The following is a 27,790-nucleotide window of genomic DNA, read 5'->3' on the forward strand; positions in this document are numbered from 1 at the left end:
TATATTGTTTAGCTGGGGATTGCCATAAGATAAAATTTTTGGTACTTTAATTGTTGAAAATAACCCTTTGTAGGATTGTTTAGTGGATGAAGATGGAGTTTTCACAGATGTTGCAGGCCCTGAACTTCAAAACAAGGCTGTCCTTAAAGAGGGAACAGATGTGGGTGAGTGTCATGTATGTTGTTATCATAAATACGTATTTTCTGAAAAGGAGCCAGCAGCAGCCTTTGCTGGCTGTTCTTCCATCGTACGCTTTCATTAGAAACAAAAATCTATAAAATTTTATTTTATTTTGCCACATGGTTTAAAATGGAGGTTGGGACTTTGTCATCTTTTGCTTTGAAGTTGCTCTATGTGGTTAAGCAAAGCAGGACAGTCAATACGGAGTGATATTATTTTAGGGATATAGCAGTGTTAGTTTTGTGGAAGGATAAAATCAAGCTTGAGGCTAGATGTTGACTGTGTATCAGACACTACTGTTTTGTAACCCTTGTAAATCACTAAGCCCATGTTAGCATTGTTTATGTGTTACGATCGTAGGGGTCCTCCAGCCTTGTCTTGGCTTTCTGACTTTTTATAATTATGGATCCAAGGACCAGGTACCATGAAGACTTTTCTTTGCCCACACTAAGACTAAGGCTAATTAAACATGGTATATTACTTGCCTAGGACTACTGTTACAAATTACCATATATTTAAATAGCTTGAAACAACAGAAATTTACTCTCATGGTTCTAGAAGCTAGAAGTCTGAAATCAGTGTTTTGCCAGGGCCGTGCTCCCTCTGAATGTTCAGTGGAAGAATACTTCCTTGTCTCTTCCTAGCTTCTGGTGGCTTCTGGTAATCCTTGGCATTCCTTGCTTTATAGCTGTATCACTCTAATCTTTGCCCCCATTGTCACATGTCCTTTGCTCTTGTGTGTCTCTGTGTATCCTCCTCTCTTATGAAGCCACTAGTCATTGAATTTAGGGCCCACTTGAAACCAGTATGACCTCACCTTAATTTGATTACATCTGCAAAGACCCTGTTTCCAATATGGTCACATTCACAAGTGCTAGGGGTTAAGATGTCTATTGGGAGGATAAAATGCAGTCCACTATAGCTGGTTTCTTCTGGATTTTTTGGAGACCATTTTAAGATTCATGGTATGAAAGACTATAACTATGAATTTCAAATGTGGAATTTTAGATATTATCCTATTTATCTTTCCTTTGCAGTGAAAAGCACAGAAATGGCTTAATTTTGAGTCTCAGTAAGGTTTTATAGTCTCTTCTTTTTTTGCCAGGAGATTCCTAGATTATACTTGTTAGCTGTAAGTGTCTACTCTTACCGACTAGCACTTACTGGTCCAGGTTTAGTACTCCTGGGAATTAGAGAGGAGAATTTTCGTAGTCCTTTTTAATTATGTCTAATGTAAATTGTTGCTGATTTTTTTTCAAGTTATAAAGATGCTTCAGGCTTCAAAGCATTTGTTGAAAGAGGAGAAATTGGTACACAGCTATCCCTATGACTGGAGGACTAAGAAACCAGTGGTTATTCGTGCCAGCAAGCAGTGGTTTGTAAATATCACGGATATCAAGGCCACAGCCAAGGTATAAGAGACATCCTGTTGCGAGTGTTGGGTTCTTATTCCTTCAGTGTTCAAAAGTTGCATGTGAGGTTGAGGTAGGGTTTGGGGAAAGGGAGGGATTGCCACTATTATGATTTGGTGATTTGGTTTCATTAAATTATAGTTTTAGAAGGATCTTGGATTTCTGTTCCTTCATCATACAGGTGTGGCGTAAAGGGGTTAAGGGACTTGTCTAAATTTCCTGCCCTGTATAGTGAGAGTAGTATAGAATTAGGACAGAACTGAGTTTAAGAGGTCGTTTAACCTCTTATAGCCTCAGTATCCTCATCTGTATGGAGTGGATAATAATGCCTACCTCGTGGGGTAAGTGAATAAAACTCCAGGACAGTGTCTGGCGTATAGTAAACATTCGGTAAAACTCTCTAAATAGAAACCCTGTGCTTCCATAAGTTTGAAATTGCAATCCATTTTAAAAATTGTTGCTTTGAATTAACCAATACTTTACAATGGGTATTCTAAATATTATTATGTATTTGAGCTCTTTCATTCACTATAAATATATGTGTGTGTGTCGTAAACAATTCTATTGAATGAAAGAGCTCAAATATCTATTTGTTAATCAGGCTGATAATGAAGATACTTTTCATCTTTCATCTTAATGTAGAACCGCAATGAATTGGTTTATTTGTTGGCCTAGCAATTTGAAGCTATGCAAGCAATGTACATTTTCAGTATTTGTGTAGAGTGGGCAACTGTGATATGGACTGATTTTTGTTTTTTGTTTTTTTTTTGCATCCTGTGAAGCTTGTTTTCCTTAGTTGTAGATGTTAAGATTAATAATTTTCAGCTCTGCACAGATTTTTTTTTTAATTGAGGAACATCTAAGTTTGATGCAGTAAGCTGGAGCCGAGTATTTGTTGTTGGTGGTTTTTTTAAATTGCCCTTTAGAGACAATTTTCAGTTCGTCTTTGTGGAAATAAAATAATGTATTCCATGTTTCTACTACCCAAATTCAACATTAATCAACTTTAAGCCAATTTTATTTTTATCTTTGCTCCTCCTACCATCCCTGTCTTTTACTCCTTACCCACTGGATTATTTTGAAGCAAATTTCAGGCCTTATGTCTTCCATAAATATTTCAGCATGTGTATCTGAGATGTAAGGGCTATTTAAATGTAATTCCAATGCCACTGTTACCATTTTATAAAAGTAATAGTTATTGCTTAACAAAATCGAATATACAGTCTATTCATTTTTCTTGGATTTTTAAGGCAAGTCTTTTTTTTTTTTTTTTTTTAAGATTTTATTTATTTACTTGACAGAGATCACAAGTAGGCAGAGAGTCAGGCAGAGAAAGAGGGGGAAGCAGGCTCTCCGCTGAGCAGAGAGCCTGATGTAGGGCTCGATCCCAGGACCCTGGGATCATGACCTGAGCTGAAGGCAGAGGCTTTAACCCACTGAGCCACCCAGGTGCCCCCTAAAGCAAGTCTGAATCAAAATGAATTGCAGATTTTGCCATTCTGCCAGTAGGTGGTGCTACAAAGGGTTTTTGGGGAGGATTTTGTTTTGTTTTGTTTAAGATTTATTTATTTATTTGAGAGAGAGGGATGGGAGGTGGGCAGAGAGGGAGTGAGCAGTGGGGAGGCGCAGAGGGAGAGAAAGTTTTGTGCAGACTCCCCTTTGAGTGCAGAGCCGGACTGGGGCCTTGATCTCAAGACAGATGATGATTGGAGCTGAAACCAGAAACCAACAGTCCAGCTTTTAACCAACTTTGCCACCAAGGCGCCCCCAGGGGGAGGATTTCTTGTAGTTGAGGTTAAGTGAGGAAAATGTTTAAATCACTCTGGAAATAGAAAAATGCTTTAATTAGTGGATAGAGAGATTCTCAAAAATGAAGTTAATGTATTTTGGCCTTTCTGGAGAGTAATACTGGACATTTTCCTATACAATTCATCTTTTGGTAATTGACAAATGAAATAAAAAACAACTTTTTGTGGGGCTGGAGGTAGGAGGAGTTCTTGAGAGAGAGTAATTAAATAGGAAGTAACTGTGATTTTGAGAGTGTTTTCTGTGTTGTAAACCATACTATATGAAATTAGATTCTATTGTAATCCTTGTTTATTAACCTAAAACAGTAGCTTATTCTTTAAGTACTTAAAAATTATCATTGAAATCAAGCTTGAATGGATTTTAACTACAGTTTAATGAGTTTAATGCTTCTGCTAACCTTCTTATTGCCAATTTTGATCTAGGGTGCTTGGAAGTTAGTATATGGTTTCTTGTCACATTCTCTCGTGGTGAAGTCTGCTCTAGATGTTATTTATTAGATCCTTTGTGGCCCTGTTTAAACTTTGTTTCATTTGGTCTAAAATCTGTAGTTTTTTAGTTTAGCTTTTTGGACATGGGGAGGGAGACATGTGAATAAACATCCAAAATAAATAACCATTAGGATAAATCATGGCAATTCTGGAAAATTTGATCTGCTTACTCTCACTGGATTTGATTTGTGAATCAATTGCAGGAATTGTTAAAAAAAGTGAAATTTATTCCTGGATCAGCACTGAATGCCATGGTTGAAACAATGGACAGACGGCCGTATTGGTGTATATCAAGGCAAAGAGTTTGGGGTGTTCCAATCCCTGTGTTTCATCACAAGACAAAAGATGAATTCTTGATCAACAGGTAGACTTCTTTCTACATATTTTTAGCATTTTAAAGTGAGCTATGTTTTCTTCAAAAGTAGAAAAATGGACTGTTGAGAATTGATACATGTTAAATACATACTCAGTCTTGTTGACGGGAGTAAAATATAATTTGAAGAAGACGCTTTCATGTGGTTGACATTTTAAAAACTATACTTTTTCAATATGGATACTTAGAAGCAAAGCCTCTGATACTTTTTCCATGGAATTCATTGTTTCTGTGTGCCTATAGCATTGTGCTAGAATCAGGTGTCAGGAATCCAAAGATGGACAGTGTTCAGGAGGGCATCCTGGTATACAGTTTTTCTTTAGGACATAGGGTCCCTCTTACTTTGGGCTACTCCCTGTCCCTCCCTTCCTTCCTCTCCTTTATTCATTTCTTTCTTTCTTTTTTTTTCTTTTTCTTTCTTTCTTTCTCTTTCTTTCTTTCTCTTTCTTCCTTCCTTTCTTTCTTTCTTTCTTTCTTTCTTTCTTCTTTCTTAAAATTTTGTTTATTTATTTAAGAGAGAGATAGAGCACAAACACAGGGAGCAGCAGAGAGGGAGAAGCAGGTCCCCACTGAGCAGGGGGCCCAACATGGGACTTGCATCCCAGGACCCTGGGATCATGACCTGAGCTAAAAGCAGACACTTAACCGACTAAGTCCCCCAGTTGCCCATAAGCTACTGTCTCTTAATAGAAATGGCATTATGTAATTACAGATCTTCAAAATTAAAGAAACTATAATGTTTCTTTAATGCACAAAATTATATTTATTCTAGTGATGCTTAACTTCCCAACGATTTCTTCTCTTTCTTTTTTTCTTTTGAAAAGATAATACATGGGCATAGTCAACAGTTCAGGGTAGAAAAGCTTATATGGTAGAAAGAAGATTGTTTCCTGATGCAGATGCTAGTCTCTTCTTGAGGCAGTGAACAAGATCAACATGGTCCTTGCTTTGAGATCATCGTGAGATCGTAGGCTGGCTAGTTTATCTTCTAGTAAACTAGGGAGGTTTTTGGTCTTGCTGTTACTAACAAATATGGAAAGGGGAATATTAATCATTCCTTTTAGGAATACATCATAAGTTTTCATTTTCTTTGAGTAATTTTGTTTTAATTTGGTAAATGGAATTTTTGCTAAATCATGTTTTAGCATGAGTAAAAAGTTTGAGCCCATTTTGATAAATATTTTTACCTTTTATCACTTGAGGATCCAGTGAGGGCATAGAGGCCAGAAAGTAAGGACTGGGGAGTTCAAGAGACTGTAGATAGACCAGAATTTTTGCAAAAATGTTCTACTTTTTGTTGTCAGCATTATCAGTGTTTCTTTAGGGTTTTTTTTAAATTGTTGCATATATTTTAGGGTTTTTTAAAATGTTGATTAAAGTGGGTTGGGTTTGTTTTGTTTTGTTTTAATCATCTAGGGGTGCCGGGTGGCTCAGTGGGTTAAGCCTCTGCCTTCAGCTCAGGTCATCGTCTCAGGGTCCTAGGATTGAGCCCCACATCGGGCTCTCTGCTCAGCAGGGAGCCTGCTTCCCTTCCTGTTTCTCTCTGCCTGCCTCTCTGCCTACTTGTGATCTCTGTCTGTCAAATAAATAAATAAAATCTTTAAAAAAAATCATCTTTAGCCACATATTAGGTAGTTCTTAGTGTTTTTTGTGTGAAAGTTGCTTTCCAATTTACTGTTTATTTTTAAAGATTATTTATTTGAGAGAGAGAGTGTGTGTGTGTGTGTGTGTGTGTGTGTGTGTGTGTATGCATGCATATGAGTGGGAGAGGGGAGAAGCAGAGGGAGAGGGAAAGAGAAAATCTCAAGCAGTCTCCCCACTCACCGTAGTGCCTGGTGTGGGGCCTAGTTCCATGACCCTGAGATCACAACCTAAGCTGAAATCAAGAGTTGGACCCTTAACCTTCTGAGCCACCCAGCAGCCCCAGTTCCTTTACAATTTGAATATACATTTTAGGGCACCTGGGTGTCTCAGTTGTTAAGTGTCTGCTTTCGGCTCGGGTCATGATCCCAGGGTCCGGGAGCAGAGCCCTACATCGGGCTCCCTGCTCAGCAGGAAGCCTGCTTCTCCCTCTCCGACTCCCCCTGTTGTGTTCCCTCTCTCACTGTGTGTCTCTCTCTGTCAAATAAATAAAATCTTTTAAAAATATAAATAAATAAGTAAATAAATACACATTTTATCATTGCTTCATGGGTGATCTGACACCTTATGGCAATACGGCTCAGGGAAGAACTGAAGGCATTGCCTTGGCAAACACCGAGCCATGAAACAGCTCATTTGCTTTATCCACAGAGGATACAGCATTGAGTGGGGCTTAATGATTAGGTAGGAAACAGGCCAAAGTATTTTGCAAGTAGAGGGATCAGCAGGAGCTGAGGGCGTGGAGGAGGAAAGCATGGCACCTAAATAGGAACCATAAAAGTACTGTGGGGTGTTGGGAGGAGGGTTTTAGAAAGATACACACCAAGTAAGATTGGTTGGGGCAAATTGTAGTGAGTCTTGAATACTGGGTTAAGTAGTTTAAAGTTTTAAATAGGCATGAGGAGTGAGAGTGTATTTTAGGAAAAGTAACTGGAGGTTAGAGGCCAGGAGGTCATTGTAAGGCTACTTCAGTATTATTACTTCAATATTACTACTTCAGTTTCGAGAGCTAAGGCTCTTTGTCCTAAATACCATTGCTCACATTGTTCTTGTAATTGTAATTCAATTGTTCTTATAATTGAGAGCATGGTCTGAGGTGAACCAGTGATACCTTAATACCTTAAAGTTTAGATAAATTTACACAAGTATTGTTTAAAATTCCACACTGTGGAGTTTTCTTTTAAGGAATGTTTATAAGGCATTGTCATTGTTTCTCTCTCTCTCTCTCTCTCTCTCTCTTTTTACCATTTGAGGACAGAATTTTTAGGGAATTTCCTCAAAGTGATTCAGGTGGACATAAGTATATATTAACAAGAACAACAAATTGGTTTATTTGACCATTATTTAATCATGGCAGTAAAATGGTATGAGTCGACTGGTGGTCACTAAGTTAGGTGAAATAAATGTGAGCTTTGTCAGAAAAACACAAGCAAATTTTCATCAGCTGTTATTTATATTTTATTTATAGTCAATATATTCATACATTTGTGTTACAGATTGTTTTCTGTGCATCTCCCATTGTGTTGCTTGCATGATGCTCGTTTAATTCTGATTCTGAAGTAGAAGAGATATACAGAATATTGGCCTACAAAAATGACAGACAAACTTAGCCAAATTGTCTGTCAATTCATAGGTCATTTTCCTGCACACCGTTTCCAAGTGATGACTCTAATCTTCTGTTGTCCGGTCCTTCATGTGACATGACACTTGATTTAAGAAGACGGATATGAATTCTTAATTATTTGTCAGTTTTTTAAGATAGTATGAAAGGTTTTTTTTTTCCTCTGTAAGCAAGTTAATCAAGTGACTATGATTTTCTGTCTTTCTTGGATCTATCTTCCTACTGTAGTGAGTTGGTAACCATCAAAAGTAACAGCATCTCCACTGGAAATTGGCACACAGTCCACATGGAGTTGCTGTTACACTTGATAACCCCATTAAGCAAACCAGAAGATTCCTTCTGCTTTTCTGGTTAAAAGTCTGTAAGTTAAAACCATAATTATACTGTTTCACAAAGGAAAATCTTGATTTTTTCATGCTCTAAATAGGTTTAGAGACTGGTAGATTTGAAACTCTGATGTTTAATTTTGATTTGAATTAATGTTTTCGTCTGCACTTCATATTTGCATTTGTATTTGCTAAGGATATAATTCCATTTCAGACTTCAGCGTTACTGATTTTTCTGAATCTGCAGTTACAATTTAGGTAGAAATCTTTTCCTAGTTAATAAAGACAAATACTTTTTTAGCATTAAAAAAGGTAAAACTTAGGAACATTCGCCACCTAGAAAGGAAAAGAAGTTGTTTATTTTGGATGATTTTACCATTCAGCATTATTAATGCAATAATCTGTGCTTTTAGGAAACTTAGCCCCTGATTTCTGGAAATTATGAGAAATTTACTAGGAGCAGTCAAGGAATTTCCAGTTCAATTTGAGTGCTAGTTTTTGTTTGTTTTTTTTTTGAGATTTATTTTTTCATTTTAGAGAGAGAGCGCGTTCAGGAAGGGGGGGGCAGTAGGGAGAGAGAAGAATCCCAAGCAGACTCCCTGCTGAGTGCAGAGCCTGATGCGGGGCTTGATCCCAAGACCCTGGGATCATGACCTGAGCTGAAGTCAGGAGTCAGGTATTCGACCGACCGCCTCACTCAGGTGCCCCTGAGTGCTAGCTTTAACTACCTCTTGCTCATGTTAAGAATAATGACCTTTTGGTGAAAAAGTTTTATAATGTTCATTAAATTAAAAAATTTTTCTCCAAAATTGTTTCCTAAAGCTTTTCAAACATAAGTATAGGATTAAACTAAAAATAGAATCCCCCTTCAAATTTCATTGTATTCTAGAATTGAATATATAAATTTAGTAAATAAATTGGAATCATTTAGCCTCTTACCTCATTCTTATTCCAGTAACTTGCAGAAGGTAAGTTGTCTTATAATCCTTAATATTTTCCTTTAATAAAGACAAAACACAGGAAACAGTAAAATGACAGCAACAGTTTCTTCCTTCCTTAGTGATCTTAATGCTGCATAACTTCTGCTAACACGCTAAATAAGCCTTTAGCTCCGTTGATATCAAAGTCTAGAATGATTGGATGGTGTTACAGTGCTCATACCACCTAGTGGATTTTCACTGGTTGAAACCCCAGGAGGGACACGTAATGAATGTGTTTAGATAAGGCCCTCGTGCAAAGTACAAAGTTTTATGATGGATTTATTGGTTTATGAAATACAGCATTAAAATGGAAGTAGATAGATTATGTAGTGATAAATGGTTTCACCCACTTTTATCAGCAGTAATTTAGACTGACCTTTAGGTTATAAGTTAACTATATGTTTGTGTTAAGTATAGGATATTATTAACATAAGGGAAGAGTTCTTAAATTTCCAAAGACAAATTTTTACTTTTTCCTTCTATTTTTTCTGAAAAATATTCAGTATCACTAAGAAATACATATTTTTAAGACAATATTATTTAAAATTGTTTTTAAAACTTTTTAAAGCATAATCTCTGTTTCGTTATAAACAGTTACACTTGTACAATATTTATCCATAAGGAAACAAGAAGACTAATGTCTTTTGTATGAAGATAGATATGTAAGGATGTCTCACACAGTTGATTATAAGGGACCATGATGATGCAAAGAAATAATCTAAGTCAGTTTGGAAGGATGAATATGCAGCCGTTAAAATGCTCGCTTAGCTCCTAATAATTGCCTAGTTCCCTCTGTATGAAAATCAAATAAATGTAGCCCATCCTGACATTTGGCTTTTTGCTACATCATTATGACTATCTTTTAAGCACTTGTGTAGCATTTGCTTGTATTTCTTTTCCAAATTATCCTTTCAGATTTGTTTGATCTAACATTAAATTTATTTTACAATCTAGGATAGTTACCTCAAGTTTGTAGGTCGCCAGTATATGTTTATTTTTTTGAAAATTTTGTTTTAAAAAAATTCTCTGCCACAATTTTTTAGGGTCATTCAGACCATCAGAGTACAAGTCAAGAAAAAGTTCTCCCTTTGTGGTACTAGATCTGTGTACTTAAATTTTGATTTGTTTGAATTGTGAGACTGCTGTCTTTGAAGTCTGCATTCCTATTTATCATAAATTTTGTTCAGTTTTTATCCTCTAACTCCAGAATTCTCTTTAGCTTCTTTTCCTCTTTTCAAAAATACAAGTAATATAATGTTCTGGGATCTCAAAACAGAACTGAGTTGCAGAACATAATGCTTATTAAAGTACATTTAGTACATCATATTTTTATATTTCATGATAAAAAGTAAGGAAGCAAGTCATGCTTTAAAATATTATGAGCCTTGCTCTGTTAATGAGGCAGAGCTTCTGCCCTCCCCTCTTTAAAGTGTTTCATATTTCTTTTGGATACATTGAAAAAAGTATTCTTTTGTCCAGATTCACATGCATATGTTATGAGGGAAAGTACTGGGTCATTTACACTACATAGAATATGTGATTTTACTTATGACAGCTTTTTTGAAGTAAGATGAAAAAAATCATTAGTGTAGATAACATTATGTGGTTATATCATTTTTAATAAGTATTCTTAGGTAAACTAAAAGAAAAAATTAGACTTTCCTCCTCACTAAAACAAAAACTTATTTTTTTAGAAACATATTTGTAAGTAAGATGTATATAAAATGCTTCTTACCCTAAAAATCATATATGTGAATGAATTACTAATATCTTTATAAGAAAATATAAAACTTCAATTTTAGTTAGACTCTAGAGTTGACTGACTGAACTTGGTAGGATTTTGCAGTTGCCTTAATAATTTGTCAGCTGCAAAATTGGAATCTTTCTTTATTGTTTGGTATTTTTTAGGTAGAGTTCTAAAACTTCATTGAATTATCTGCTATTTAGGGATATAAAAAAAGAACTTGGTCTCATTAGAGGTGAATTTGGTCTTTTAAAATGGATGGGCACCATCTCTAATTTTAAGGTTACCGAGTAAAATACTAGGACCTTTTCCTTTTCTAAGAATAAAATTTTTCACATAGCCTTCTTCCTGACAGCTTTTCCCAGTGTTCACAGAAACTGAAGCTCAGAAAACTACTATGATGTATTCCTGTCAGTACCTAATAATTCACAGGTAGAATCCGGTCTTTGGACTTGGTGCTTGTTCTGTCAACACTGTAATCTCCAGAGACTGGTTCCCTAACTTCATCTCTGGGTCGGGGGTTCACTGTGCATGGGTAATGAGTCTTTTTGCCTTTGGTTAGCAAACCCCGGAGAACGGGAGTGTGAATTTACGATTACAGTGGCTGTCTTGATAGATGAGTTAGAGAAGCTAAAAGGAGAAGTGAACAGAGAATTGAACCATGATTTAGGACACACAGTTTTAAGGCCTGGCATTAACTGTGTTACTTCTGTAGGCTGTTGACTGACTGAAGGATCCGCAAGGCACAAACAGTGCGCCTGTCAGGAGCAACTAAATACTTTTTTTCTGTGACTCTACATAGATAGTCCTCGTAAAGTGCTTTGGAAAATACTATGTGTGGTATACACCTGAATGCTTTTATTTTGATTGATATTACTGATCCTCATATCTCTCCCTTATTTCCTAATTAAGATGAAATTTGAACTATTTGCTTTTTATTTTTTAATCTATATATTTCCGGCACATTTAAAACTGTTTTTTTGTTTTATTTTAGTGTTTACCTAAAGTTACAGTCTAATGATAACATTGTAAGCATAAAAAGTCAAAATAACACTCATATTTAGAATCATTCTTTGAGTGTTTCAAAATTGGTACAAACATTGTATGTGCTGTAATTGTGTACATGTAAATGCACTTTGCTAGTATCTGTATAGAGGGGATTGTTCTAGAAAAATAGCATTAGGTTATTCCTATTTTCTTTTCCAGTATATTCCTATTTTCTTAACTGTTAAAATGTCCATGCAAACTATATAAAATAGTAATATATAACTAAATATTGTCATATAACTGGGTATTGCACAAAGTTTTTATGGTCTCCTATCACAAAAGTTTATCTTTACTGTTAAAGTCCATTGAAAATTGTATGACTACGAGAAATATGGACTTGTGCCCGTTTTAACATTGTTGTCGTTTTTAATTTCTTTAAAATAGATGCTGCTAGTATTACACTTTTTCAATCTATCTTTCCTAGTACACAAACTTGGGTAAAAAAAATTTCCATTTTGAGAGCCTGATTCATAATACCCATTTGATTTTTACTTCACACAATGGTTTTTTCATAAACATTCTATCTATGAATTATCAGAGAGGTTAAATGATTTGCCCTACATAGTCCTGATTACTGAGAAGCAGATCCAGATTAAGAATATAAAGCTTTCCTATGCACTACTCTTTCCATGTACGCCACCTCTTACGGGCCTGCAGTTAATTCTGTTACTTGCATTAATGGGAAGTGGTAGAAGGGAAGATAATTCAAAAATTAGCTATAGTTTATGTATTTTACTCTGTAAATATGAATACTGGCATGTGTTCTGGTTAACAAAATTACTGTCTAAATTTACCTGACTTCAAAGGTAAATTAATTAAGCAGTTTGAATAATAGCTAATGCTTATATAATACTTACTAGTATGTGCCAGATACTGTTCTAGGTATTTTATATATAAGCTTAATTAATATCTGTAATAGCTGTCTTGATGATGCTGTTATTATTTGCATTTTACAGACAGACACAGAAATGTTAAGTGTTGTGCCCAGGGTCACATAACTAGTAAGTGGTAGAGCCGGGAACTGCACCAAAGCTGTGTGGTTCCAGGGTCCACACTCTTGACCATTATATGTCCCCTGACTCAATGGAAAGCAACGAGAGGAAACTGTGATGTCAATAAAGCTGTGATAATAAATTAAAAGTACATTATTCCTATAAGAAAATTCAGTATAAATTTTCCCTGATTTTAATTTTTAAATAATTCATAGTTGTGTATCTTCCCAAAGATATGGTCAATTTCAGTATTCATTGATGTGTATTAATTGGCTTTTTACTGTGCCTTGGGCACACGCTGATCTTCGTGGATCATCTCATTTAGTTGACAGGCATTCTGAGGGAAGTGTCTTGGATTGCTACAGTGTAAGCTCCGTTAGTGCAGGAGTCTGACCTGCCTTGTCAGCTGCTGTACTTCCACTTCCTAGAACAATGCTAAGATATTGGAGGTTCCCAGTAAATATTTTTGAACAAGTGAATTTTCCTTAACAGAGTTCACAACCAAGACTTAGAGACGTCTTCGTACTTGGGCATGGTTGTACGTGACGTTTGAGTACTCGTGCATAGTCGTACTTGCAGAAAGTGACAGGGTCAGGGTATAGGCTTGGATATCCGTTGTCAGAGTCCATGCTCTCGCGTGGCCTTGCCTCTCATGCAGGTGAATTTGGACTTGGTCCTGTAAGCGCTGGAGGTTTTAGAAAGGGGATTGGTGTGATAAAAGCAGTTTTAGGAATACAATCCTATCAAAGGCGTGTGGTTTAAATTAAAGAGTTGGGGGCGCCTGGGTAGTGCAGTCAGGCATCCGGCTCTCGATTTCGGCTGTGGTTATGATCTCAGGGTCTTGAGATCAAGCCCTGCTGGGGGCTCCCGAGTTCAGCGAGGAGTCTGCTTGGGCCCCTTTTTCCTTCTCTCTCTGCCCCTCTTCCCCATGAGCGTGTGCCCTCCCTCTTTTTCTCTCTCGAATCTTTTTTAAAAAATTAATTGAAAAGATGAGAATAGAGGAAAAGTCAGACCACTGCATCAGTCTAGTATTGAGACAATGAGTTTTGACTAATAGTGTATCAGAATAGAACAAAGAGCAAATTTGAGTAACATTTCCAAGGTAGAATTGAGATGTGGGGTCTTAATTTGAGAGGACACCGGAGGGAGGGGGAAGAGAGGTAGGAGATTCTGAATATACACCCCTGGTTAGAAAATAGATTGATAGAAATAGGGAAATCAGTAACTAAAACAGGGATATCAGAAGAAGTCTTTTTTACTTTAAAGGGTACATGTGATCAGTTTGATTTTATTTATTTTGGATTTAAGATGACAGCCGTAGCCAAGTAAACAAGTAATTGAAGATAATACCACTAAAGTTTGGACGAAAAGGAGAAAAAAATATTCTGCTGATGCGGGAAAATAACTATTCTCTTTCTTTTTTTATTTTAGCAGTTTCTTTTTTTTTTTCTAAGATTTTATTTATTTGACAGAGATCACGAGTAGGCAGAGAGGCAGGCAGAGAGAGGGGGAAGCAGGCTCCCCACTGAGCAGAGAGGCCTGATGCGGGGCTTGATCCCAGGACCCTGAGACCACGACCCGATTTGAAGGCAGAGGCCCAACCTGCTGAGCCACCCAAGCGCCCTATTTTAGCAGTCTCTTAATTTTAAATGTTTGGTATTAATCACTGTAGTTCATTGAGCAATTCTGCCTTTTCCCTCCTAAAATAGCCAGACCACTGAGCACATTGTTAAACTAGTGGAACAACATGGCAGTGATGTCTGGTGGACTCTTCCCCCTGAGCAACTTCTTCCTGAAGAAGTCTTATCTCAGGTAAATTTCCGTGTGCGTTTAACAGCCTGTGTGTGCACTGCATGACTTAATGACGACATGAGGATTCCTGGGAGTTAAAGAGTTGTTCTGTCATGGTGTAAAGTTAATGAATTCATTCCCTATGAATTAGGAGCCAGTGCAGTTTGAGAGTAGATGTTTCTGATTAACCGTAGAAGCTTGGTATTTCATATGGCAGTAAAGTACAAGGGTTATTCGTTATCTTATTGAGGGCCCAGATTGATTTTAACTGATTTAGTTGACTAAGCAGATACAGTTGTTAGTCTGAGAGTAGTTCCTAATGTTGGTATGTCAGGATTTTGTAGGATCTGAAGTCGAGGTAACTGATTGCTTCACATGAAAAAAATCCAAATTAGAAGATCATTTCAAGAAATGAAAACAATTTATATCTATGTTGGTAAATATGTCATTAAGTGGCCACAGTCATCTTTACGTGTGGATGAGGCAGTTGTACTGAATTGCAAAATACATAGAAATGTTTTAAGTTTCATTTTAAAATGTGAGTTTAATGCTTGTAAGCATTTGATTATTTTAAGACTTTTTTTGGTCCTTATTGTGTATATTGTGATCTTTACATAATTAAAAGGTTTTCACATTATCTTATTAGGTTGGTGGTCCTGATGCTTTGGAATATGCGCCTGGTCAGGATATTTTGGACATCTGGTTTGATAGTGGAACTTCATGGTCTTATGTTCTTCCAGGTAATTTTAAATAATAGATTATAAACCAGTCAAGTGGTTTTGAAAATACATAAAAATTACTCAGAGGCAGTCGGTAATCTAGGAATATTTTTTTCGGTATTTGGAAGAAAACCTTTTTGGTGGGGGCAGCAGGGAAGAAAATCAAAAATCTCCTGCTATGGTATAATTTTAGATCTGAAGGGCTCTTGGAGATCATTTAATCCAATGATTTCTAAGCTTTTTCTGTTTTTCCAAATGAAATTTCACATAGAACCACAATATATAAGATAGATTAAAAATGGGAATTTTCTTTCTCCCCTCAACCAGCTCATTCTCCTTGACTCACTTGGCAATCCCAAGGCACTAGTTCTGTAAAGGTTTAGAAATCACTGAAGCAGTCTGACCCCCATCATTTTTCAGAACAGGAAATGAAATTAAATTAGAGCCAAATTAGGTGATGGTCACATAGTTTAGTACAATCAGACTAGAACTCCCATACCCTGGTTTTTGGTTCTTGTTTTTCTTAATACAGCCTTGCCCTTTCACAACTCTTCCCCCTTCTGTACAGACAGCTGACTGATTTTATACTTACTTATAGTTGGGGCACACTTTTGACTCACTGCATAAAGAGAAGGGAGAGACTAGGCAGCAGTTAGAAGGGAGAAGTAGGGGCAGGTGCACATTCAAGGTTGTGTTGAAATGCTTAAGAAGATATCCTTAAGGATGCCAAGTGAACACCAGAGGTAAAACAAAGACTAAAGCTCGAAGTCACTATGAGGTTAAAGACAGGGATGAGGTAGGTGGCAGGGAAGGGGAAGTGGATCAGACACTTTCTCACACTGCCACAAAGGAACAACTTCATTGAATGAAATTAATGGTAAAAATGCACCTAAGCAGTAGACCATTATTTTCTGTCATATTTCTTTTCAAAGAAAGAAAACTGATTTGTCATTTAAACAGGTGTTGTGTTAACCTGCGTGGAAGGCTTCCAGAGCATAAACTACCTTTAAAGAGAATACACATAAGTCCAATTTTAAACCGTAGTTTCTTCTTTTTGCCTGAGATGTCCTATTCCTCCTCTTCTTCCCCTCAATCAGTCAAAAATCTTATGAGGTCAGTTAATAAGAGTTAGATTAATTAGCTTTTATTTTATCCCATTTTGTTCTGAGCTTTTTTTGTTCTTTTGCAATAAAAAATTGCCAAAAATAGGGAGAAAGAATGAAATGGTAAAGAACCCAGATACTAAATAAATTCATAGTTTGAAAAGCCATGAAAGAAAGGTGATTTTCCTTAAAAGGAGGAGAGAGGAGAGGGAGAGAAAAAGGGTTTGCTGAGAAGGATTATTGTACTTTTATTCTCAAATGCTAGTATTATTAATTCTAATAAATGATTCAATGTCTGCATATTTCCCAAAGATTTATATTGTTGCCAAATAAAATCAATTTGACTTTGAGCTTAATTTAGCTACCAGTCTTCATCAGTACCTATTCATGTTTAACAAGACGAATTTGGTGATTATAGCATACACAACTGGTTTTACTTTTCGCTGACAGGTTTTATAGCAGTGAAAGAGATATGAATGTTAACACCAGGTCAAGTACCTGTTTCATCGTGAGTTCAAGGTCAATAGTACTTAAACTGAAACTGGAACTTTCTGAAAGGGAATGACATTTTTAAACGAATCCTTTCTAAAAACATTCTTTTAACATTTATGAAAGTCATTAATTATTGCAGTGATTTTAAAATAATGTTTTTCAAAAATTTTAAGCAGATTTTATTTTTTAGAACAGTTTTAGAGGAAAGTACAGAAATCCCATACACTCTGCCTCCCCCACTGTCAGCCCGTGCTACAGAGGTACGTCTGTTACTGTTGAGGGGCCTCCACTGACAAATCATTGTCACCCAGAGTCCAGCGTTTACGTTCGAGTTCACTGCTGGGATTGTGTGTTCCGTGGGTTTTGACAACTACATAATGACGTGTATCTGCCATTATAGTATATAACTAATATATATATATATATATATATAGTATATATACAAATATAGTATACAAATTTTTAGTGCAGTCAATCTATTCTGTGATTAGTTATATACTATAGTATATATATAGTATATATAGTATATAACTAATCACAGAAAAGATTGCACTAAAAATTTGTTCCACGTTCATCCCTTCTTCCCTGCTAACCCCTAGCAACCACTGACCTTTTCACGCTCCAGAGTTGTGCCTTTTTTGGAATGTTCCATAGTTGAAGCCCTAGAGTATGTTGCTTTTCTGATTGGCTTCTTTTACTTAATAACATGCATTGATGGTTCCTTTGTGTCTTTTCCTGGCTTTATAGGTCATTTCTTTGTAGTGCGGAGTAGTATCTCATTGTTTGGATAAGCCATAACTTACCCATTCACCTAGTGAATAACTGGTGTTTTAAAATACTTATTCTACTTTATTTATGGTTTTTCTCTAAGGTTTTATTTATGTATTTCTTTGAGAGAGAACATTCTGGGGGTTGGGGGTACAGAAGGGGAGTGAAAGGAAGAGGGCAAAATCCCAAGTGCATTCCCCACTGGGCACGGAGCGGGGCCGGGGCTTCATCCCGTGACCCCTGAGATCAAGACTTGAGCCAAACCACGAGTTGGCTGCTCACTTGACTGAGCCCCACGGGGGCCCTCTGTTTTGTTTTGTTTTTTTTTTTAAGTAGAAATAACTTGAAGCAAATAGAAGAAAGATCATTTTTTGAAGGAGAAACTAAGATTTACAACTTAGATTTACAAATGACTTTTTAAAAAAGGTCACCCTTTTAAAAACATCTAAAATACTTTTAAAAAGCCTAATTTTAAAAATTAATAATTATATTTTAACATTTTTACAAATTATTTTTGGTTTAAATTATTTTCAGATGTTACATTGGTTAAGCAGGAGTTTTGACAAATATGGTTTTGTGCTGGTTCTAAAACCTGCCTTCTTAAATGCAATAATCTTGCTCAAAATTTATCAATTAAGCTCGTTAAACAAATCTACAATTACAGATTACTCAAGTTTTTTTGCTGATTTGCTTTAATAGTTTTTTTTTTTAAGATTTTTTTTTTTTTATTTATTTGACAGACAGATCACAAGTAGGCAGAGAGGCAGGCAGAGAGAGAGAGAGAGGAGGAGGAGGCAGGCTCCCTGCTGAGCCGAGAGCCCGATGTGGGACTCGATCCCAGGACCCTGAGATCATGACCTGAGCCGAAGGCAGAGGCTTTAACCACTGAGCCACCCAGGCGCCCCTAATAGTTTTTTTTTAAAATAATTGGCTTATTCTTTATTTACTGCCATGCCTAAATCATAATCTTAGAGGTTTTATTTTCTGAACAGTTTATTATTCTCTCTAAAGACAAATTTTTATAATTTTCTTAAGAGAAAAAGTTACTGTAATAGAAATACTTTTTGTCACGTGGTTAATTGTTACTCTTCCTGGAGTTTTACAACTCCTAAGTTTATTTTTACTTCCATAAGAAAGTTCTGATTTTTCTTTTACCAAAAGGTGTGGGGAGTATGGCTGGCTTAATCTTGGAGGAACATGTGACTCTTGTTCATGGAGTCATAAGTTCAAGCCCCACATTGGTAGGGTAGAGATTATTTAAATAAACAAAACTTTAAAAAAAAGATATATTCAGGGAAAAAAAAGGATAAAAGATTTAAAAATAGAGAAATAATTAGCACCATTCCTCCCCTTGTATGCTGCTATTGGGATGTAATGTGGTGCAAACTTACTGGAAAGGATTTTTGCATTAGGTCTTAAGAGCTTTGGAGTAGTTTTCAATCCTTTAACCAAAAAAATTCTATTTGAAGGCATTTCTCCTATAGAGGTAGTCAGATCTGGATGAAGAATTGTGTCTGAGGATTTATTACAGTGTTATTTTTTTTTTTACAGATTTTTTCTAACAGTACAATTTGACACAGTAGCTTATTGTCCTATGTGTAGATAAATGACTAAAACAATGTGATATATGTACAAATGACAGAATGATATGCAGCCATTCCGTCATGTTTTTGAAAAATAATTGTGGGTATGGTTTTATCTGAGAGCATGTTACATTTTAAAAGTGCAGAATAAAAAAAAAAGTGGGATGCAGGCAAATTATCTTGATAGGCTAACAAACCCATGGAAATGTTGAAGGGCACAGACAAAATACTTGAAGGAAATATGCTGAAATAAAGTATCTCTGGGTAGTGGGATGTATGTGATTTTATTTTTTTGAACTTCTCAATGTTTTCTAAATTTCTTGAAGTGAGAATATACATTTTTGTTAGAAAAAAATCATTACTAAAAATAAACTTGCTAAAATAGGAAATAGTCCCAATAATTCATTATATGAGGTTGTACAGTAATTCCAGCATTGGAATGTACAGTGTTCCAGCACGTGAGTTTGACTTTTCTTGCTATTTCTTACCATCCAAGACTAGACTTATGGTCTGGTCTTCATTTTGAAAGTTCCCATCCACTTTAATTTTTTCATTTGTTGTCAAGAGCTTTGCTACACCCGAGCTCCCCCGCTCCCCAATCCTCGCCCCAACCCACTCCATCTTTTTCCGTGGCTTCACACAGCACCTTGAAACGGTCTGGCTTGCAGAAGTTTTCTGGGACCACACCTCCTCTGCTAGGGTGGTATTTTGCTTCTTACCCAGTTTCAGCAATTCAGTGTGTGTGAGAATGAAAAGACACCGAGACTTTTACCCTTGATAAGTATTAGCTGTTTCATTGTGCTCTTATTAGTTGGCTGATGTCCTCTTGTTCTATTAGAATGTTACAACCTGTATTTCTAGCTCAGGATCAGAGACTCTATATTTTTAAAGTAGTTTAGGATAACTAATCACATTTTCACAAGTATTGTTTCATATAAGAACGGTTTGAAAAAATTACTCCTTTTGTAATTTGCCATCAGGAAACACTAGTGCTCTTTACGATCTCTGTAATAATTAACATTTACTGATTGTTTATTGTGTCCAAAGCACGTCCTCTTATGTCTTTAATCTCTGTAGCAACCTTACAAGGTAAACAGATTTTGGTGTTGTCCTCATTTTAGTGAAGAAGTGGGAACAATGGAAGGTCCAGCTGAGCCCCCACCGCTGTCTGTGCCGCGGCCGGGACTCGGAGCTGGGAGTCTGAGAACAGCGCCTGCACCGTCCTGAGATTGCTTTTGTCCTGACTCCTGTAAAGCCTTGGCAACAATCAGCTTTTTAGACATTTTAGGGCTGACAAAGGTTTTAGAGACGAAAGCCCTTGTGTTTTAGGTGTGTTAATCAAGGCTTAGGTGCAGCAGCTGTGCCAAGCGGACAGATCTGTAGTCTGACACCAGGCTGGGGGCTGGTGAGTGATCATTTCCCGAGCCCGCAGGCAGGTGTCTTTCAGAGATGAAGAGGGTTTGCTGATATTTTTCTGCTCTTTCATTATCTACTTATTTTAGGAGAAGATTTCCACCGCATTTTGTTATTAACTATCTCATTGATGGTTGCCATATCCAAAATGTGGTGACCAGTAGGAAGTGAGCGTTCTGGGTGGGAGGGGGTTTGAGATCTGGCATCATAAAGATTTAGTCACAAATCATTACAGATTAGGAGAGGAAGAGTAGGGAATAGATGTAGTGCTCTAGACATTGAGGCCAAGACATTATGTTCTTATTGCCTGTATGCATTTGTCTGGTTATGCTCTTAGACTTTCCGAGCTGCACAGACTGGCTGAGCTGTAGTTTTGCCTTGATGACGCCCCAAACAGTTATTTAACATAAAATCTGTCTCACTAGTAATCAGCTCCTAGAAGGCACTACCAGATTTCTTTACATTCCCCCCTTCCCAGTGTCTAAGTACAGTGCCTGTCGGGTAGTAAGTGCTCAGAAATGTTGAATGAATTGAACTGGCATGATTTAATTATTTTGATTTTGTCTCCTGCTTCTACCCATTTTCACATAAGGATTACACTGAATCCTTGATATTAGGACCTAAGGACAGATCTTCATTTCACAACTCAAAGGGATTATGGGGGCTTCTTAGAGTTGTGAATTTAGATTTAAAATGTGGAAATCATCTTTCCCAAAGACCTCATGTTCTTAAAAAAAAAAAAAAGTTGGGGCACCTGGGTGGCTCAGTAGGTTAAGTGTCTGACTCTTGGTTTCAGCTCAGGTCACCATCTCAGGGTTGTGAGATTGAGCCCTGCATTGGGCTCTGTGCCCAGCAGGGAGTCTGCTTGAGGTTCTCTTTCCTTCTCTTACCCCCAACTCACACACACTCTCTCTTTCTCTAAATAAATAAATAAAGTCTTAAAAAACAAACAAACATTTTACTCTGAAAAGTCACAGAATAAAGAAGTAGCACATACCCTTCATCTAGATTTTCCAAAATTAGCATTTTACTACATTTACTTTATATATTTTTCCCCTGTGTGTGTATATAAACGTTCTTCTGTACCCTTAAATGGTACTTGATGGTACTTAAATGCAGACTTGATGCTCTTTTATCCCTAAATATTTTGGTGTATATTTCCTAAAACTCAGCAGTCTCTTGTATAACCAATATGAAAATCAAAATCAGGAAATTAACCCTGATTCCATCCTGTTCCCTCCAGATCTGTTCAGCTTTCACCCAGTAATGTCCTTTATAGGAAAAGAGGAAAAAATTAAAAGGGTGCTTGAGCCAGCCTAGGGTCATTGGTGGCATTTAGTTGTCCTCTCCCTTTAGTCCCATTTTGTTCTTGTCTTTCATGTCCTTGACATTCATGAATGTACAGGCTATTTTGTAGATGGTCCCTCACTTTGCATTTATCCCTCATGATGAGATTTAACTATGCATTTTGGCAGGAATATCACAGAAGAGATAACTGTGTCCTTTTCAGTACATCCTAACAGAAGTTATATGACGACTTACTGGTGATGTTGAACTTGGATCCCTTGGAGGTGGTGTCAGCCTGTTTTCTCTCTTTCTCTCTTGTGGTTACCTCTCACCGCATCTCCCTGTAGAAATTGTTGTGTTAGAAAGTATCCTGCAGGGAGATACTTTAAGACTGGAAATACCTGTTTTCTTACCAAATTTTTACCTAGTGGTTAAGCACCCTTGATGATTCTTGACTGAAATGACTTAACAATGTTTGCCAAATGGCCTTTTATCTCAGATTATTAACTCTTGAATTAACCCTGGTTTATTGTTGAAAGCAGAAGTAGCTCTCAAGCTTGCTTATACATATGTCCCAACAAATTTGACATTTGTTTTTCTTTCGCTATATCTTTTTGAAAAGACTTGACTTTTTTAGAGCAGTTTGAGATTTATAGCAACATTAAGAGGAAGGTATAGAGATTTTCCACATTCCTCTTGCCTCCACAGACAGTTGGCCTCTCTCACTGTCCACACCCTCCAGCAGAGCGGCACGTTCGTTAACAAGACCTGAACCTGCAGACACACATCATAACCCCCCGAAGTCCACAGTTTACATTATGGTTTACTGTTGCTGTTGTCCATGTTACAGGTTTGGACAAATGGGTAAAAGGGCATGTATCTTTCATTATAGTATTGCATAGAGTATTTTCACTTATAAAATTATTAGATGCTCATTTTCATTTAGAAGATTTAACTGGAAATATTGATACTGGTAATTATTATTAATCAGTGCCCAATTTAGGTACTGTTTTAGTTGCCTGTGGTTAGGAGATCATACTCCAACACTTACTGTCTTCATCTTAATCAACGGGCAGTGAGGATAAGAGCTCAAGGGAATGCCTTCATTCAGTCTGCTCTCAGGTATAGCGTGACGTGGAAATCACGTGATTATTTTTAGTACATCGATACGTATTTATTTTCATTTTCCAATTTTAGTTGACTTTAACTTCTGTGTTTTTTAATATTTATTTTTGAGGTACTGACCAGAGAGCAGATCTGTACTTGGAAGGAAAAGACCAGCTTGGCGGTTGGTTTCAGTCTTCTTTATTAACAAGTGTGGCAACGAGGAACAAAGCACCTTTTAAGTGAGTATTAAACCTGAGCTGAACAGGTCCCCACACTCTGAGTACTGCTGCCGGGTACTCGCTTGATTGTGCTTTGCAGGTCCTGCGGTTTTTTCCGAATTGAAGGCTCCGGACTTCCGTGGAGGAAGTGGCTATGGATGTGGTGGGAACGGCGAGACGGCCAGGACCACAGTGGAGCCTGTGGATGGGACGGAACCGCGCAGTCCCGTGGTCTGACTTTCTTGGTTGAGGGGCCACGTCTCGTGCATGAACAGAGAAAGGGGCGTCGGAATCCGCTCCCGGTGAAGCGGCTGGGGAGACCGTTGGAACGACAACAAAGGATTTAGGATATTACGTTAACTTAGCTTGTGAAGCAGCAGCGGGATCCTAGAGGGTTGGCTCCAGGTTTGAACGGAGTTCTGTCCCGGATAGAGTGCTAGCAAGTACCACATGGTGCAGGCAGATTGTTCACGAAAGGCTGAGTCAGTCACTGTGGCAGACTTCGTCGTTGTCTTAAGAAATTGCCACAGGGCGTCTGGGGGGCTCAGTCGGTGAAGCATCGCCTTTGGTTCAGGTCCTGATCCCAGTGTTCTGGGATCAAGCCCCGTGCTGGGCTCCCTGTTCAGCAAGGAGCCTGCTTCTGCCACTTCCTCTACCCCTTCCCTTGTGCTCTCTCTTGTGCTCACTCTCTCAAATAAATAAAATCTAAAAAAAAAAAAAAGGCAGTTGCCGCAGTCACCCCCACTAGCAGCACCCTCTGCCCTATATGGTCAGCAGCCATCAGCCTTCCCCAGCAGAAAGATGACAACTTTTTGAAAGCTCAGGTGATAGTTAGCATTTTAGTTAGCAATAAAGTATTTCTGAATTAAGGTGTGTAGATTCTTTGTTTAGACCTAAAGCTGTTACACTCAATAGACTGCAGTATAGTGTAGACAGAACTTCCGTGTGCACTGGAAACCAAAAAATTTGTTTGAGTTGCTTTATTGCAGTGGTCTGGAGCCAAAGGTGCCATATCTCCAAGGTTGCGCCTGGATAGAAAACACCTCCTGTAGTAGCTCAGTCTCGTTTCATGAGATAGTAAGAGTTTGAAGTAAAAAAGAGAGAGAGAGACAAAGGAGACAACAATACAGAGCAGTCTTGTGACCACTATACCCTGTCATTCCCACAAGAGGTAACATCAGCATTTACTGGAACAGTGGGGACATCTGTGAAGAGCTCGATCTTAAAATATGGGAAGACTTGACCCAGAGCAATATAGAGAAGGGTACTCTACGTTGATTGAAGACACTCTGAGGTCAAATATCCTTATATTTGTAATATTCATAAGTGGTTAATGGACTGAAATGTTCGATTAGTGAATTTTATTAGATTTTATTATATTTATTAGATTATATTTATTAGATTGGGTATTCCTGTTAAGGTACCTATCATTAATTTCAGAATGGTTCTTAAATAGCTTAAGATTATTGCTGGTTCAGAATGAAAACTCACCCCAGAAAAATTTCCATGTTTGTTTCTTATAGAACATGCTTTTTCACGCCAGTAGAACAACAGCTGTATTTGTCGCAAATTGTCTTTTTGAAAATAATTTTTTTGAGATGATAATCTCTTTTTAAGACATACTTTTTCTTGGTTAGTTTTAGTGATCAAAATCAATACCTAATAGATGCGCAGGAAATATTTGTTTAGTGAAGGTAAACATGAAAAATTTTTCTTTAAGTAAAGAGCTTACTGTACAACAATCATGATAAATAAGGAGCTGAGAATTAGACTTTCAAGAAAAACATTCATAATCTGTCAGGAAAAACCCTGTTTTTTTTTGTTTTTGTTTTTCAAGATGAGATACTCTTTTTAAGCTATAAGTGATCTTCAAAGAGATCATGATAGCTGTGCTTATTATCGTAATGGCTCGTTTGTCTTCTTAGGACAGTGGTGGTTCATGGATTTACCCTTGGAGAAAAGGGAGAAAAGATGTCCAAATCTCTTGGGAATGTCATTGATCCTGATGTGGTCATCAACGGAGGACAAGTAAGTAGGTGGTTCTTTAAAACTTTTTGTTTTGGGGAGCCTGGGTGGCTCAGTCGATTAAGCATCTGCCTTTGGCTTGGGTCATGATCCCGGGGTTCTGGAATCAAGCCTCATATCAGGCTTGCTGCTCAGTGAGGAGTCTGCTTCTCCCTCCACCGCTCTTGTGTTCTCTCTCACTCTTTCTGTCTCAAATAAATAAATGAAATCTTAAAAAATAAAAACAGCTTTTTTGTTTTAACACTTTTAAATTGGCAACCAAAACCTTGATGTAGTTATTTCAGTGTAAAACAACAGCAACAAAAATATTGGCAACAGTGTCAACAGCAACATCAACAACTCTCTTTTATGCTAATAGTGGGTGCCTTACCACGTTTTAAACCTTTTTTTCTTCCAAGTTTTTATTTAAATTCTAGTTAGTTAACATGTAGTGTAACATTAGTTTCAGGAGTAGAATTTAGTGTAAATCTAGACTCTTAATGATTTTAATGAAAAAGAGAAAGACTGGGATTGTGGCCCTATTGGCTTGTTTCAGGTCTGAATCTCTAATTAGGTCCTGAACCATGCTATCCAACCCCTCCCCCCTTTAAGATGTATTTATTTTAGAGAGAGAGAGAGCATGTGTGCAAGCAGCAAGAGCAGAGGGAAGGAAAGAGAGAGAAACTCCCCACTGAGCATGGAGCCCAGCGTGGGGCTCTGTCTCATGACCCTGAGATCATGACCTGAGCCGAAATCAAGAGTTGGATGCTTAACTGACTGAGCCACCCCGGCACCCCATCCCTTCTTTTAATTGAACTTTAAACATTTGTAAACATTTATTTAAAAAACCCAAAATTTACAGTTACATGGAAATGGTGTAAGAAACAAATGAGATTGCAACTTCTTGTTTCATTATTATATTCTCAGAAATTATACACTTTAAAGCAAGTCATTAATGGACAGCAGATCTGGGGTTGCTAATAATCTGGTTTATTTTGGAGTTGCTTTCAGAAATCACTCGTCTGTTAGTTTACTCGTTTGGCTTTTTGCTGCCCTCCTAATGTCCAGTAATCATGGCTCTGTGTATGGAGTTTCCGGGGAGCGCCAGAAGGGAAGAGCAGGTCCTCTTCCCCCTCTGCCGTCATGGAGGCATCGGGCCCGCTCCGCCCCCGGCTGTAGTAGAGGGAGGACGCAGGCCCACGTCTGCGCTCGCAGCGGGACTGCAGAGCGCACTGTTTCCCAGTGTTGTTCATACGCAGCTGACTCCGAGATTGTTGGCCCTTAGCTCATTACAGTGCAGGGATATTCTGTGCCCACGTTGTGCTCACATATTTCTGAGGAGGAATACCTCTAACATTTGTTCACCTAATTAGAGGTGAAAGCCATTTATATGTCGATGCGTCTTTTTCCTCCCCCGAAAGGATCCAAACAAGGAGCCTCCATATGGTGCTGATGTCCTTCGCTGGTGGGTAGCCGAGTCCAATGTCTTCACCGAAGTGACCGTTAGTCCGTCTGTACTTAATGCTGCCAGAGATGATATTAGCAAGGTCAGAGTTGTTGTTCTTCCTATGTCTGAATAAAAGGTTGGCTAAATTACATATTTTTAAAATGAAGGACATTTTGTTTGGTATCGCAAAACAGCAACAATGAGTTTTTACACGTGAGCACTTAAAAATATCCTGTGTTTATTTGTTTAAAAATACTAATAGTGTAACACAAAAATTTTATAGACTATTATATTTTATAAAATATAGGGTAATATGAAATTACACTATTTTATATACTTTTCATGTGCTCAGTGACCTTTCACATTTATTCCATTGATCTTTATTCTTGCCTGGGAAGCAGGTGAAAATAACATTCTTATCTATATGGATGAATAAAAAAGGCCACTGAACGGTGATTTGCCTTTATAAGGTTATAAAGAAATAAAATGAGAAATCAGTCTTCATGTGTAAAGTCCAGGGGTTCCTTCTGTAATTCTGCTGTTGAAATGAGTCTCTTTTTTTTGCATTTGTAGTCTCATTTAGGAAAGTTATTGTCTTAAGAAGTATCCCATTAAGAAAGTAACATGAGTTGTATAAAAATTATAGAAAAATAAAATAACTTTTCAGTAAGAGTGGAAGGCCGCATGTATTTTTTGACTGCGCGTTTTTTCTCAACATCAATAGCTCAGAAATACACTCCGCTTTCTTCTGGGAAACGTCGCTGGCTTCAACCCAGAAACGGATTCCGTTCCCGTTAACGACATGTATGTCCTAGACCAGTACATGCTGCACTTACTGCAGGATTTAGCAAACAAGGTAAGAGCGGATTAATAAGCTCCTGGAAAACAGAAATATCGGTGCTGCTGAGTGTTGAAATTGGAGTTGCATGCCGGCGAACAGACCTCACTAGAAATAGTAACCGTAGCACTGAGAAGAGTTGTACCTGATAAATGCCACACATTCTGAGGTTGACTATAGGTATGAAGTCATAGGATTTCTTTCCTGGTTTTTCAAAAGACTCGCGGTACCCGGTGGAAATGTAGGCCCAGCCTTCCCCTAAGACCACATTTTCCTCTCAAGATGAGCTTTATGTCGTTCTCTAGCAGGAGGGAGTTAAAGTAGACCTATATCTGATCTACAGATGTACCCCTCAAAGTATAGAAATAACTAAAGCAACTATTCCTGTGTGTTTTGTAAGATATTTT

The 27,790-nt window shown here is 37.4% G+C and overlaps 1 protein-coding gene across 1 annotated transcript in view; it reads left to right on the forward strand.

Annotated features, from left to right (window-relative positions):
• The window catches only part of IARS2 (isoleucyl-tRNA synthetase 2, mitochondrial), a 57,800-nt gene that overhangs the window by 23,218 nt on the left and 6,792 nt on the right, over nucleotides 1-27,790 (forward strand). The window contains exons 10-18 of the mRNA XM_032872953.1: nucleotides 74-164; nucleotides 1,441-1,592; nucleotides 4,093-4,253; nucleotides 14,323-14,425; nucleotides 15,051-15,144; nucleotides 23,007-23,115; nucleotides 25,020-25,122; nucleotides 26,520-26,645; nucleotides 27,270-27,401. Of these exons, the coding sequence (XP_032728844.1) occupies nucleotides 74-164; nucleotides 1,441-1,592; nucleotides 4,093-4,253; nucleotides 14,323-14,425; nucleotides 15,051-15,144; nucleotides 23,007-23,115; nucleotides 25,020-25,122; nucleotides 26,520-26,645; nucleotides 27,270-27,401 (1,071 nt within the window). The remainder of the gene's footprint in view (nucleotides 1-73; nucleotides 165-1,440; nucleotides 1,593-4,092; nucleotides 4,254-14,322; nucleotides 14,426-15,050; nucleotides 15,145-23,006; nucleotides 23,116-25,019; nucleotides 25,123-26,519; nucleotides 26,646-27,269; nucleotides 27,402-27,790) is intronic.

The sequence above is a fragment of the Lontra canadensis genome, unplaced genomic scaffold (assembly GCF_010015895.1).
Source record: "Lontra canadensis isolate GAN:19392208 unplaced genomic scaffold, GSC_riverotter_1.0 scaffold46, whole genome shotgun sequence".
Classification (NCBI taxonomy): Eukaryota; Metazoa; Chordata; class Mammalia; order Carnivora; family Mustelidae; genus Lontra; species Lontra canadensis.